Here is a 13491-nt window from a genome sequence, read left to right on the forward strand (position 1 = left end):
CTTGTTATCAACGATGTTCAGGTTCTCATACCTATCATTAATCAATAAATGAATCCAGAACCTTAACAAGACAATGTTGAGCAACTCCTTATTCAAGATAAGGTAATTCTTCCAGAAAACAAACTCAACAACCTCAAGAACAAGTGCCATTAAGGAGGTCCACGAGAGAGAGGAGAAATACTATTGTAGATGATTATGTTGTGTTTCTCCAAGAACATGAGGATGACAATGGAATGATGGAAAATGATCCAATCAACTTTCGTCAGGCCATGAAAATTTCAAATTTTCAAAAGTGGATTGATTTCATGCAAGAAGAGTATAAGTTTATTCAAGACAAAAAAGTTTGAGAACTTGCCCCATTACATGAAGGTGTAAAATCAATTAGTTTTAAATGAATATTTAAAACCAAGAGGGATGCAAATGGTAATATGGAGAGATATTAGGTGCATCTTATAGCTAAAGGATATACTCAGAAAGAAATTATTGATTTTATAGAGACTTTCTCTTCAGTTTTATCGAAAAACTCTTTCAGGACAATCATGACGGGTGTTGCTCATCTTGATCTTGAGTTACATCAGGTGTGTGTTAATACTGCGTTTCTCAATGGTGACATTAAAGAAAAAATTTATATGATGCAACCAGTAAACTTTGAGTTGGGAGACCCAAAGAATATGGTTTGCAAATTAACAAAATCCATCTATGGACTTAAACAAGCTTTCCGTTAATGGTACCACAAGTTTCATCAAGTAATTGTCTCGTTCAGTTTTGAGATGAATATTATTGGTGATTGTGTGCACAAATTTAATGGGAGCAAGTATGTATTCCTAGTTCTATATGTCGATGACATTTTGCTTGCCACTAATGATATAGGCTTATTACACGGAACCAAGAGGTTTTTTATCTAAGAATTTTTTAGAGGAAAGATCTTGGGAACTCCTTTTTTTGTTTTAGGAATTCAGATACATCGAGATCGATCTCGGGGTATTCTTGGATTGTCACAAAAGAGCTATATGGATAAAGTACTCAAAAGGTTTGACATGCAAGGTTGTAGACTAGGTGACACCCCTGTTGCTAAAAGAGAAAATTTTAATCTTACTTAATGCCCTAAAAGTAACCTTAAAATTCAGGAAATGCAAAATATTCCCTATGCATCAGCTATTGAGAGTCTAATGTATGCTCAAGCATGTACACGTCCAGATATTGCATATATTATTAGGATGTTAGGAAGATATTTAAGCAACCCTAGTATGAACTATTGGATAGCAGCCAAGAGGGTTATGAGGTATCTTCAGATAACAAAACATTACATACTCACTTATAAGAGATCAAATCATTTGGAGGTCGTAGGATATTCTAATTTTGATTTTGGTGGGTGCCAAGATAACAGGAAATCTACATTAGGCTATATTTACTTGTCAGTTGAAGGAGCTATATCCTGGAAAAGTGTCAAACAAATACTTGTAGCTTCTTCCATTGTGGTAGTTGAGTTTGTAGCATGCTTTGAGACATTAAACCATGAAATATAGTTGCAGAACTTTGTCTCTGGGCTGTGCATTTTGGAGAATGTAGATAGAACACTTAAATTATTTTGTGACAATAAGTCAACAATGTTATATTCCAACAACAATAGGAGCCCATCTAAGTCAAAGCATATTGACATATAGTTCTTAGTTGTGAAAGAGAGAGTGCAAAGTGGACAAATATCCAAAAAGCACATTGGGACAAACTCTATGATAGCAGATCTGCTCACAAAAGGTTTACCACCCAAGGTCTTTCATGAGCACACTACTCATATGAGTGTTATATATTTGAGGACATCATGGTTTAGTAGGAGTTTGTATTTTATTTGCTTTATGTTTATTTTCAGACATTTATGTATTTGATTATTTTCTTATTAGAATTGAAGTATTTAATTTATTCAGTCTATTTGATACTGACCTCATTTAAGTTTAAAGATGACCAGTTGGAAATAAGCGTGTTTGGCTCACATTACATATAATTTTTATGCTACGCATCCATGATTGATCTATGTCATTTGACTACATTTATATGTGACCATTGACGAGTTTAGCCATGATTAATATGACAAAGACTGTTTTGATCCTATATGGATATAGTTGATAAACGAGATCGTTATAAAATACCTATTTATGATAGCAAATTTTGAACTCACAAGGTTGTACATTTATTAGAAAACATATGTTGTTCAAATGGGAGATTGTTGGATTAAAATCCTCAATTGTGGACACATGTATAATGTATAATGTTGTTATAAAGTGTGATATAAAATCAAGTGACCAATTATGTTATAAGTGTCATAAGTATTAAAGTGTCATGGAAATAATGTGTAGATACCATAAGTTGTATTTATAATTTGATGAGGGGCCAAATTATAAATATCCAAAACAGATTTAATAGTCGGTTATTTAAAAAGAGGTAGTGGTCCCCAAAAAATAGCATATATCTCATATTTCTTTTCCATCCCCATCAGAGAGTTATACTAAAAGAAAAACTATTTTCTTAGAAAATCAAAACCTTCTGGGCAATCTCCAACAATAGATTCATGTAAGCTTCCGTATATAGTTTTATTCTTATTGTTAAGTTTTGATCAGATCTTGTTTTATGATTCTAACAAAACTAATTAGAAATTCGAGAAAAGATTAGGAAGACAAGTTGATCGGAGTGATATCAGATGATGACAACTCCAACGACTTTGGGCAATAGCTTGGGTGATTGAGAAAAGAAGAAAAGAGTTTAAGTTTTTTTTTAAAAAAAAAAAGAAGAAAAAAAAACGAAAATGAAAATGACAATGACAATTTTGTTTATTTTTTATATTTAATTAATCATCGCTTTAATTTTTTTCTCCAATTTCCATATCATTAAGTTTATATTAAGATAGTCAATATCGGTGAGCATTCTAGTTTTGGTTAAGTATTGGTGTATATCGATATCAACATGTTTCGTGTATCATTTCGAGTTTATCGATGTTTTAAATATTTTCAGATATATATTTATTTTCTAATTTTAGTTTCTTGATAAATTATATATACATTTAAATATTTTCACATATATTTCAGTTTGATTTTTTGGTTTCTTAATAAATTATATTAGTTTGATAAAATATCATATATTATATTTACATGCAAATTTATCTCACCTACATTCATATAAATATATTTATATGTAAATAAAAGTTTAAAATTATTAATTAGGTTAAATAATTTAATTTAATAGAATTTAACTTTAAATATAATTATAGAACAATTAAAGTGCTTAAGATAAAAAAAAACTTAAAAATTAATTTAGAATATCAACAATTTGCACCAATCAGTACAAACCGGTATGCACCGGTACAATACGATATTGAACAAAATGGGCCGAAACACATCAAAATTTGGACCGAAACAGAAGATAAACCACTTGGTACCGATTTAAGTCTAAAACAGTACGTACTGGTTGGTACAATTGGTACCATATCCGTATTGACTACCATGGTTTATACATTATTTGCCACTTTGAATCGCTACTTGGAAAAATGAATTATTTAGCAATTGTCACATGTCACATCAGTAACATTTAACAGAACTAATGGTCAATGAGAAAATTCATCAATCAAAAGGTTCTCCAGTGCAGTGAAAAAGTACTTTAAAGTCAAAAGTGCATTCCCGCCACAAAAGTAATGAGAGCATAGGTTGTTGGAGTTAAAAGTGTGGTCAAAAAGTGTTTTTCTATCCAAACGTAAAAGCTAAGATTTACATGCTTTTGGCTTTTGCATATGAAAGTGAAATTATCAAAATATCCTTATTTATATTAATTATTTTAAAAAATAGATTAATTTATATTTTATGTATCATTATATTAAATTATTTAAACTTTATTTATTATTATATTTAATTTTTAAAATATTTTATAAATCATTAATTTTACAAATATTTAAAGTTTATATTTCATTTATCATTATATTAAATTATTTAAAATTGCATAACTTAATAATTTTTTACTTTCTACTATCATGCTTAAAATGATATTTTAACCTGCAACCGCAATTTTTAAAAATAATGAAAAATACTAAAATTTAACAAACCACACTTTTTATACAACAGTCACACTTTTTTCAAAAAGTAAGTCCTTAATTAATGCAAATTTCAAGTTTGAATGCGTTTATCATAAAGGGACTTAATTGTTTTACTTTTTGGAACTAAATAGTATACCAAAAATTTTCAAATAAAGATGTTATTGGAAATAAATGAAAATTAGGAAAGATGATATTAGTACATAAAATAATGAAACTTCATTTTTTGTTTGAGGAATATTTCAATTTATTTATCACATGCACTCCCATATGCTGGACTAACTTAAAATTCTTTATTGTGTTTAATTTCAGGAGTCAAATGTGTGTAAACTTAGTATGCAAAATTTCAAAATATCAATATTGTTGTTTTGTTCCATTGCAAGCTGCTTCCAAATGTATTCGCATGCCAAACACTCCATCTTTCCCATATTTCATATATTTTAGATTCTTATGTTTAATATTTTGTTCGATTTTTAAATGAAATATCACTTATCATTGTACATGTTTTGCGTTTCTTTTTTATGTTTAATTGTCTTTTTAGATAATTATGCTTTATTTTTATAAGATTTCAATAGTTGATATTTAATTAGAGACTTGAACCAGGTTTATAGAAGCTTAAGGCTCAGTTTTGAAATTGATTAGAAGTTAAAACGAGGATACGAGACAAATGGGATGAGGCGTAGCTGAAACCAAGTGACTCGAGAGAGCCTAATGCCCTTGACCGAGCATGGCACCCCAACACGCAAGAATCGACACTCCAACGCCACACATCGACGCCACAGCATGCGACCAGTCGAGCCCCCATCTTTGTATCCCATGCGCCCCTGCGTCATACCCTTGGCTCCCCAACATAGGCTCTACTGCCTTGATGAAATCCTCCACATTCTAATCGAGTTTAGAGGGCATTTTGGTCTTTTAAGAGTTTTATGATCCCAAGCAAGCTTCTGTAACTTAGCTTAGGTTAATTAGACAATATAAATGTTATATTTTTAGAGGGAGTTAGGGTTTTTGCTAGTTTTTCTTACTTTATAGTATCTTCTGTTTATTGCATTTTTCTAACTATATGGCTTCCTAAACTCCCTTTTTTAGTTGAAGGTTAATTAAAAGCTTGATTCAATAAATTTATGAGACTTAATTTAGGCTTTAATCCTTTTTATTCTTTAATATTCACACATCTTTTGTTATAATTACAAGTGTTTAAATTTGTTAAATATCTAGCTAGTATTTGATATTTAGAACGATTTCCTTATCAATTAGACTAAATAAATTTATAATTGTTTATTTTATTCTAATACTAGTGACAAACTGCATAAATTGTTTATGTCATAGTTTATGATTATGTGGTGCGGATGTGCGATATAGCTTAATGAATCCCGTTGAGATGAGTTTATTAGTTAGAATTAAGTCTTTTTAATTTTTAATGTAATCGGTAAGTTAAATATTGGGCGTTCAGTTATAAGATTATTTATTGGTTAGAGAGTAATTTTAAATCAATTGTCTCTTGGTTATCAAACAAGGAAGGAGAGATTGATTGTCTATGCCGACAAACCAATCTCTCGTTTGCATTAATAAACCAATCGATTGTCGGCTGAGATGGCCAGGCTTGGACTTGGGCCTAAGCCCAGCTCATGAATGCAAGTCCACAACACCGTAACATGGTAACTATGGAAAAGTTGTCTGCCAAAGAACCCTGAAGCAGTGAACCTGTCGTTCGAAAAAAAAAAAAAAAACTGTCTAACGAACTTAGCCGATGCTATTCAAACCTTCAAACTTTGGCCCAAATCCTTCAACCATCGTTTCCATATTAAAATCATGCAAGCAAATTACTGAAATCTCTCAAATTCATGGCTGTATCATTAAAACTGGACTTGATAATGACCCTTTCATAATAAGCAAGCTTCTTCTTTCTTCTTCACTGCAAGATTTAAAATATGCAGCCTCCGTCTTCAAGCAAATTGACAACCCAAATCTCTTCATGTACAATTGCATCCTTAGAGGCTTTTCCATTAGCAATAACCCAAAACAAGCTTTTAGTGTTTTCAATAACTTGAGGGCTAAAGATGGGATTTTTCTGGACCAGTTCTCTTTCATTACTACGCTTAAAGCATGTGGCCGTGAGTTGGCAATTTTTAACGGTCAAATGATTCATGGGTTGGCTTTGAGATCTGGGCATTTGTTTTTCATCAATGTTAAGAATACCCTTTTGCATGTTTACAGTGTTTGTGGAAGAATGTTTGATGCTCATAACTTGTTCGATGAAAGTCCTGAAAGGAACGATGTCGTTTCGTGGAACACTTTGATGGGTGGGTATCTTGATGTTTCTAAACCTGATACTGTCATAGGTTTGTTCAGACAAATGCGTTGGAATTGTTTGACAATGAGTGTCACTACGTTTTTGACTGTTCTATTGACTACGGGTGAAGTACGGGATTCACTTGGGGGAGAGTCAATTCACGGGCATTGTTTGAAACTTGGGTTTTGTTTTGACTCAAATCTGGTATCTGCTTTAATCGATATGTATGCGAAAACTGGGAATGTTTATTTAGGGCGTAGGGCTTTCGATGATGTTGTAGCAAAGGATGTTGTACTCTGGAATTGTATGATCAGCAAGTATGCTGAAAATGGCCTGCTTGAAGAGTCTTTAGCTTTACTACGTCTCATGAAAGTTATGCAAGTAAAGCCTAATTCGACTACATTGGTATCTTTGCTTTCAGCTTGTGCTGCCTCCGGAGCTATAAATATAGGACTCTGCATAGGTAATTATGTGGAAGAGGAAGGAATGCCACTGGATGCGGTTATCGGGACGGCTCTCATCGATATGTATGCAAAATGCGGTGTTTTAAACAAGGCCGTTGATGTGTTTCATAGGATGGAGAGCAAAGATGTAAAATCTTGGACTGCGATGATTTCAGGTTACGGAGTGCATGGTTTTGCCCAAGATGCCATTAGGTTATTTTATCAAATGGAGGAAGAAGGCTTTAGACCTAATGAAGTCACCTTCTTAACAGTTTTGAGTGCCTGCAGTCATGGAGGGCTAATCACAGAGGGGACCAGTTGCTTTGAGAAGATGATACAATATGGTATCTTGCCGAAAGTCGAACACTATGGATGTATCATTGATCTTTTTGGCCGTGCTGGATTGCTAGAAGAAGCACATGATTTAATCAAAAGCTTGCCCATTAAAGGCGATGCTACTGCATGGCGTGCACTGCTTTCAGCTTGCCGAGTATACGGGAACGTTGAGTTGGGGGAATGTGTGAAGGGTGTATTGGTGGGATCTTATAATCAACATCCAACGGATTCAATCCTTCTTTCTAGTACATATGCTATTGCTGGAAGGTTGCAGGATCAAACCAGGATGCAGGCAATGGAAAAAGAAATGCTCAAAAGGGCTGGGATTAGGTCAGTTGGAAAGGAGGATAAGATGCTTAAGGAAGCTGGATATAGCATAATTGAAATGGACAATGAAGGGTTTGATCTTAATTCCTAACAAACTTCACACAATCAACCTGCAGATTACTCAGTATGTCTAACAAGATCAGTTTTTTCTTTTTTCCCTCCATTTATTTATTTATTTTCAAATAGATATAGGATCAAGTGCATTGCAGGAAAATGCAGCTTCTCTTAGATGCTTGAAAGGTTCTTTATCCTATGTTTATTCCCATATGAATTCCACTTGTTTAGAGATTAGAGATATAATCAATTGAAGGGCTTATAAGATGGAGTTCATAAATGAAAGAAATGTAGAGCTTCTCTGAATTTTTCTTTCACTTAGTGTACAAAAAAAGGTAACAAAACGCTCCAAAGAAAATATCTATTAGAAACCTTAGGATCCAAGAAAAAAAAAGCAGCAAAAGTTACTAGGGATTCCTCACAATGCAATTCTTAAATCCTTTCAGTTTCTTGCCTACAATCTTAATATATATTTCTCACTCTACCTGCAAATTTCTTATACACAAGCCAGTCTTCTTCAAGAGAAACCGACAGCATTCAAGCTCCAAAACTAATATGCACGAATGATATTATGCCGTTCACATACTTTAGCCCCATTTTCAGCCCACCATTTTTCTGCTTGTTCTTCTGTGAAATGCTTCCGACTGCAGAAAAGAGCATAAAATCCTTCAGTACAATTAGACCAAAGTTTCAAATTTATACCTTGAATACTGCATGACAACCTTGTATATATAAATGCTTTTGGAACTTAATGACAACTTTTTTCTTCAATTTAAGCTTGTCAGTCGATGATATTAATAAGGCAACAACCATAACTTGATCATTACCCAAAAGAAAAATGAAATACCACAATTGTCAGCACAATGAATGGGTGTGAGATTACTGAAGCAAAATGCATATTTAAGTGTGGTTATACTAGAAGGTTTAGTAACGGTTCAATTGTGTTGACTTCAAATAGAGGATCATGAATACATACCTAAAGCGAACACGCTTGAGTGCATTACTTCCATCGGGAAAGGGTGATAAAGTTATGTACACTCCTGGCTCATCGTGTATTACCGTCTCTGACTTTTTAGTTTGTACTTTGGTTCCGTGAGATGTGGATAGGTTGTTTGCATTGCACTTATCGTTACTTGGTGCAGACGACATCATGCTGCTTGCATGGCTGCTACTGGAGAACACATGTTCAATATCTGAATTGTGTTTGGCCATAGGACTGGTATTGCCGGCATTATGGTATGTTGGAAGTCTGTTAGCCGCCTCCTCCAACTGCAAGATCAGTTGAGCATAAACAATATCAGAAAATAATAAAGTTAGGGGCTTGCAGTTGCAGAACAAGAAATAGCAATCTTCCTCCAAACCTGAGCAGTAAGAGACTTAATAGCTTCCTCTGCTGCTTTGCATTTTTCAGCTTCATTTTCTGCTATTGCAGTGACCTCCTTTAATCGCCTTGACGTATTTTCAAGCTCAGCTTCAAGATGTTGGGATTTGCATGTAAGATCTTCGACCTGCAAGGAATGTCCAGAACATTTAGTATCTTCTCATCATTCCTTTCAATTTAGATAACCAAAGCGGTTAGATATAATCAAAAGTCAACAGCAATGGAGAGATAAAGAGAAACAAGTCTCAATGAAATTTCACATCATCGTCATAGGCTGCCTTCAGCGGAAGTAACATAGATATTTACAGATTAGTCTCTTCCATCAGCATCATCTGCCTTTCTGTTAAAGTTATACTGAAGCAACTTCTAAATAAAACAGATGAGTTCTCCAATGCGTTCTCATTGCTCCAAATGCCAAAGCCTAAACGAAGTAACAAAGTAGTAATTTCAAAATAAGATCTCAACAGTTTACCTGTGCCCTTAAAGTTATGATCTCTTGGTTGAGACCGTCATTCATTTGCTTTGAATCATCGAAAGTTACAGTCGAAGATCGAGTGCTCGACTTTCCTGAAGCAGGAGAGGCTGCTCGAGATGTCTTTCTAGAAACTGAAACTGGTAAATTTTTCTTAGAATCTCCAACTGGAGAAAGCGATAGCTTTGGTGTATAAAATCCTCCAAGATGAAAATTTCCGTTCTGAGCTGGGAAAAGGGTCCGATTTTGTAAGTCTAGTTTCAGTTCATGCTTGCAGTTCCCACTTTCAGACTGATTACACGAGCCAGCAGCAGACAGTCTGGAGAGTTGTGTATGTGACCTGGGAGCTAAAACATCTTTATCTATACTCTCATTGGATTTACGAGGAAAGATTCCATTTCGGACTTTAGGAGTCCAGGCATTAGAAACCGGGTCTGCACCTTTTTTCAATTTAGCAAAACAATCATCACACACTCTATATGGTTTGTTAATAGTTGGAGCCAATGAAGCCTTTAGAGATTTCCTCATAGTGCATGCTTTGCAAAAGAATAGTCCACAATTATAACAGTTGTGACGCTTTCTTCTGAAACCAAATGGATTTCGACAACCAGAGCACATAGAATGATCAGCACTAGATACCCATTTATAAAGACATACAACTGCAGAAAAGTTTGAACCACAAACTACACTTTTAACTTGCTTATCTTTCAGGAAATTAACAAGGGTTGGTGTATTTCTGTCATCAGTATCTCCATGTCCTAGTTGCCCATTTGTGCCCTTTCCCCAAGTATAAACCTCTTTTTTTGAATTCAAAATAGCAACATGATACGATCCGCATGCAATTTCTTCAACAATGCTATCTGTTATTTTACCTTCAACCTGAGTTGGAACCTTGCCATCAGTTGTAGGACTCCCCAATTGACCATAAGCTGAACTCCCCATTGTATACACTCGTCCTGTGGTTGTAAGAGCAACTGTGAGATCATGTCCGCATACAACCTGGCTGATGTCATCAAATAGAGCAGCTACACTTTGGGGGCAGAGTCTAGGTTCTTTATCGCCATGCCCAAGTTGGCCTTTATCTCCATCCCCCCATGTAAACAGCTTTGTTGAAGAAGAGCTAACAGGAGATCCATTACCAGATGATTCAGTCCCAACCTCAACAATTGCAGCAGTGTGCCAAGCACCACAGGCAACCCTTGTTGTCCGTAATCCACTCAAAGTCTCCACTTCCCGTGGAACAGTTGTGCTACTACAATCTCCATGTCCTAGTGCACCAAAAGATCCATCTCCAAATGTGAACAACTGACCACCAGATGTCACCAGAGCTGTATGCCAAGGTCCACATGAGACATAGGACACATGCATACCATCCAAGTAACTTACCCTTTTGGGGATCCAGTGACCTACTTCACTTCCATGCCCAAGCAGACCAGAATTGTGTGTTCCATCACCCCATGTATACAGATCCCCAGAGACTGTAATAGCACAAGTATGATACTCACCGCATGCTACTGATTCAAAATTCATGCCTCTAAGAGTATCTATGAGCTTAGGGCGGGGGACATCAGCTTCCACACCATGCCCAAGCCTGCCCCCTGATTCTTCCCCCCAACTGAAAATCTCACCCTGCTTTGTTACTATAGCTGCATGCCTACTACCACAAGCAATATTATGTGCGTCTACAACCATTTTTGATTCCAATGCCTTCGGAAGAAGTGCGTCCATCTTTGTATTGAAAGAACTGCCAATTTTATCCCCACTGCCCCCCAGTATTCCGCCACCAATACCTTGTCCCCATATGAAAATATCGACCAAGGCATCATTGTCTTCATGACAAGAACCATGGCTTGATGAACTTACAGCACTTGATAAACTAACTCTAATTGCATCAGCCCCCGAACTTCGACCATTTAAGTTTTCGACTGAACCAGTTGATAATAGGCCAAACTCAACTGAATCTACTTGATTGGAAATTTTGGCTGAAGCAGCATGTGTAATTATGTCAGCAAATGCCTTTCCCAATCTAGTGTGCGCCTCATAAGGCACTTGAATTCCTTGCGCATCTCCTCGATCCTGTAATAATGAGAAACGGGTTTAAAAAAACAACTAAGAACCAAAGGTTACTATGCTTTTTCATAAAATGCACAACAGACAGGTATTACAACTTACAAAATGCGAATTCGGAGAAGTTCTCCTGTTGTGTGATTTAGGAGTATCTACTGATGCAGCATCACTTCCTACTTCGATCTTCCATTTGCGACAGGTACCATGAGAAATCAATGCCTTAAGACCAACAAACCAAACTTCGGCCTCATCCTTATCTTTACATATCTGTACATGGTAAAAGATGATATGAAGTCAAAATATGCATACACCATGGTAGGATAGGAACATTTTAATGCATTTAACAACTTTGTCTGCTATAAAGACATCCATAAACATTCACTCACCAAATCCAAGGACCTGTCATTGCATATCAATGAAAAGGACTGATACTCCTTTTCCGGCTGAGGATATCGATGAAAAACTGCCTGAAAACCAAAAGAACAAAGATACATTATGGGTATGAAAGCTTTGGGAATCAAAGAGCAACAAACAGTAGAAAACTCACAGTACGCTGCCCAGGAATGATTCTTGAAACTTGACTAAGCTTAAGTTGTTTCTCTTCTTTCCCAGAGTACCATATCAATTTAGACTCATCCTGGAAAAAGGGGTAAAACCGACAATAAAACACAATCTCAAGATGTTCATGTTCATTTTACAAATGATTTAAGGAAAAAAAAAAGCTTCAATCAACAAAGCCAGAAATGAAATGAACAATGGAATGTAACATACATTGGAGAGATGAAAAGGGCAGAACTTGGGCTTCCCTCTACGTCCATACTTGAGCAAGCACGTTCCTTTCTTTAACGCTGTAATGGCCTACAAAATGAGACCACCCCCCCCCCAAAAAAAAAAGGTGTTTCTTTATTAATACCCAAGACCAAGAAAGAAAAAAGATTGTTAAAATATGGAAGAAGAAGAAGAAGGAAAAAGGAACCTGGTTGACATCCCTCTCGAAGAGACCATTTCTGTGTGAATCAGCCATTCAAGGTTCAGCCATTAGACCACCAATCCACCTTTATTATTTCCCAACTTTGCTCCATGAAACACACCACCACTTCACCAAGCTACCGTCTCTGTAATTTTTACAAACAGAAAACCGCTAAATTCGATAACTCCAGCTCTCGAAAACAGCTCAAATTCCACGCTTTTATTTCCAAAACATAGCAACAGACAACTCATTTCTTCTACATCTGAAAAAGAGCTTCAATCCCCACAATGCCAATGTGATTTTACTTTAAAACCCAGAAACTGAGCCAAAATTTTACCCCTTCTTTTCCTATTTTTCAACAAATTTTGAGCTCCAACAGATAATTCCCACAGCTGTAAGAAAAAAGAAAAAGGAAAATATGGGATCTTTTTAGAATTTCAAGGACTTGTTTTTTTAATATATATAAATTTCTCATTTGAATGGGGGAATTATAAAAAAGATAAAAGTTGGAAATTTCTTTTTTGGTATCAGTTTCTCTGTTTGTCTATGAAAAGTTTCGGTTTTTGAGCCGCTTCTTAACGCCACACTTCAGCAACTGAAAAATCTATACGTGATAGCGATGGTTTGTTTAATCCGTTTTTTGGTTTTTTTTTTTCTTTTTCAGTTCCCGCAACTTGGTTCGTTATGTTATAGTGGCTTAATTCCACCAAACATACCCAAACCATAGCACTTCTTCTAAATTAGTCCAAACCTAACTCAAAGCATATTAAAACAGTTTTAATCAAAATTTAGATGCATTTTGGATCTAATGTGTTGGAAAAAGATTTAAAAAATATATAATCTTACTAAATTTTAATGAAACTGTATCCAACACTCATGTTTTATATATTCTCCAGGGTAACACTTGAGAATTTAATCCAAATATTTTAAAGTTTAAAGATGAAACATCTAGTGCAATTAACCTTATAATATCATGTATCATGAGTAAAACCTGCACCACTCATTTTATAATTAAATTTAAATAAAATTATTTTTAATAATAAAATGAGTTCAAATATTTTAACCAAATAAACTCG

General features: G+C 35.0%; 2 protein-coding genes across 2 annotated transcripts; one reads left to right on the top strand and one right to left on the bottom strand.

Annotated features, from left to right (window-relative positions):
• The first annotated feature begins 5776 nt into the window (after positions 1–5776).
• Positions 5777–7622, top strand: LOC105783500 (pentatricopeptide repeat-containing protein At1g26900, mitochondrial). The gene has a single exon (XM_012609003.2). The coding sequence runs from the start codon at positions 5823–5825 to the stop codon at positions 7560–7562; it is 1740 nt and encodes a 579-aa protein (XP_012464457.1). The 5' UTR covers positions 5777–5822; the 3' UTR covers positions 7563–7622.
• A 239-nt stretch (positions 7623–7861) lies between these two features.
• Positions 7862–12973, bottom strand: LOC105783499 (PH, RCC1 and FYVE domains-containing protein 1). Its single transcript, XM_012609002.2, has 9 exons — positions 12422–12973; positions 12217–12303; positions 11993–12082; positions 11832–11912; positions 11551–11712; positions 9379–11454; positions 8887–9033; positions 8502–8794; positions 7862–8169 (listed from the first exon to the last, which is right to left on the bottom strand). The coding sequence occupies exons 1-9, from the start codon at positions 12467–12469 to the stop codon at positions 8076–8078; spliced, it is 3078 nt and encodes a 1025-aa protein (XP_012464456.1). The 5' UTR covers positions 12470–12973; the 3' UTR covers positions 7862–8075.
• Between the last annotated feature and the right edge of the window lie 518 nt (positions 12974–13491).

This window comes from Gossypium raimondii, chromosome 13 (genome assembly GCF_025698545.1).
Source record: "Gossypium raimondii isolate GPD5lz chromosome 13, ASM2569854v1, whole genome shotgun sequence".
In the NCBI taxonomy this organism is placed as follows: Eukaryota; Viridiplantae; Streptophyta; class Magnoliopsida; order Malvales; family Malvaceae; genus Gossypium; species Gossypium raimondii.

Excerpts from the sequence above, each read along its gene's own strand:
- LOC105783500 (XM_012609003.2), top strand. The coding sequence starts at position 5,823 with ATGCTATTCAAACCTTCAAACTTTGGCCCAAATCCTTCAACCATCGTT.
- LOC105783499 (XM_012609002.2), bottom strand. The coding sequence starts at position 12,469 with ATGGCTGATTCACACAGAAATGGTCTCTTCGAGAGGGATGTCAACCAG. Across the intron at positions 11,713-11,831 it reads ATGACAGGTCCTTGGATTTG|ATATGTAAAGATAAGGATGA; the intron begins GTGAGTGAATGT and ends TACCATGTACAG. Across the intron at positions 9,034-9,378 it reads TCATAACTTTAAGGGCACAG|GTCGAAGATCTTACATGCAA; the intron begins GTAAACTGTTGA and ends CATTCCTTGCAG.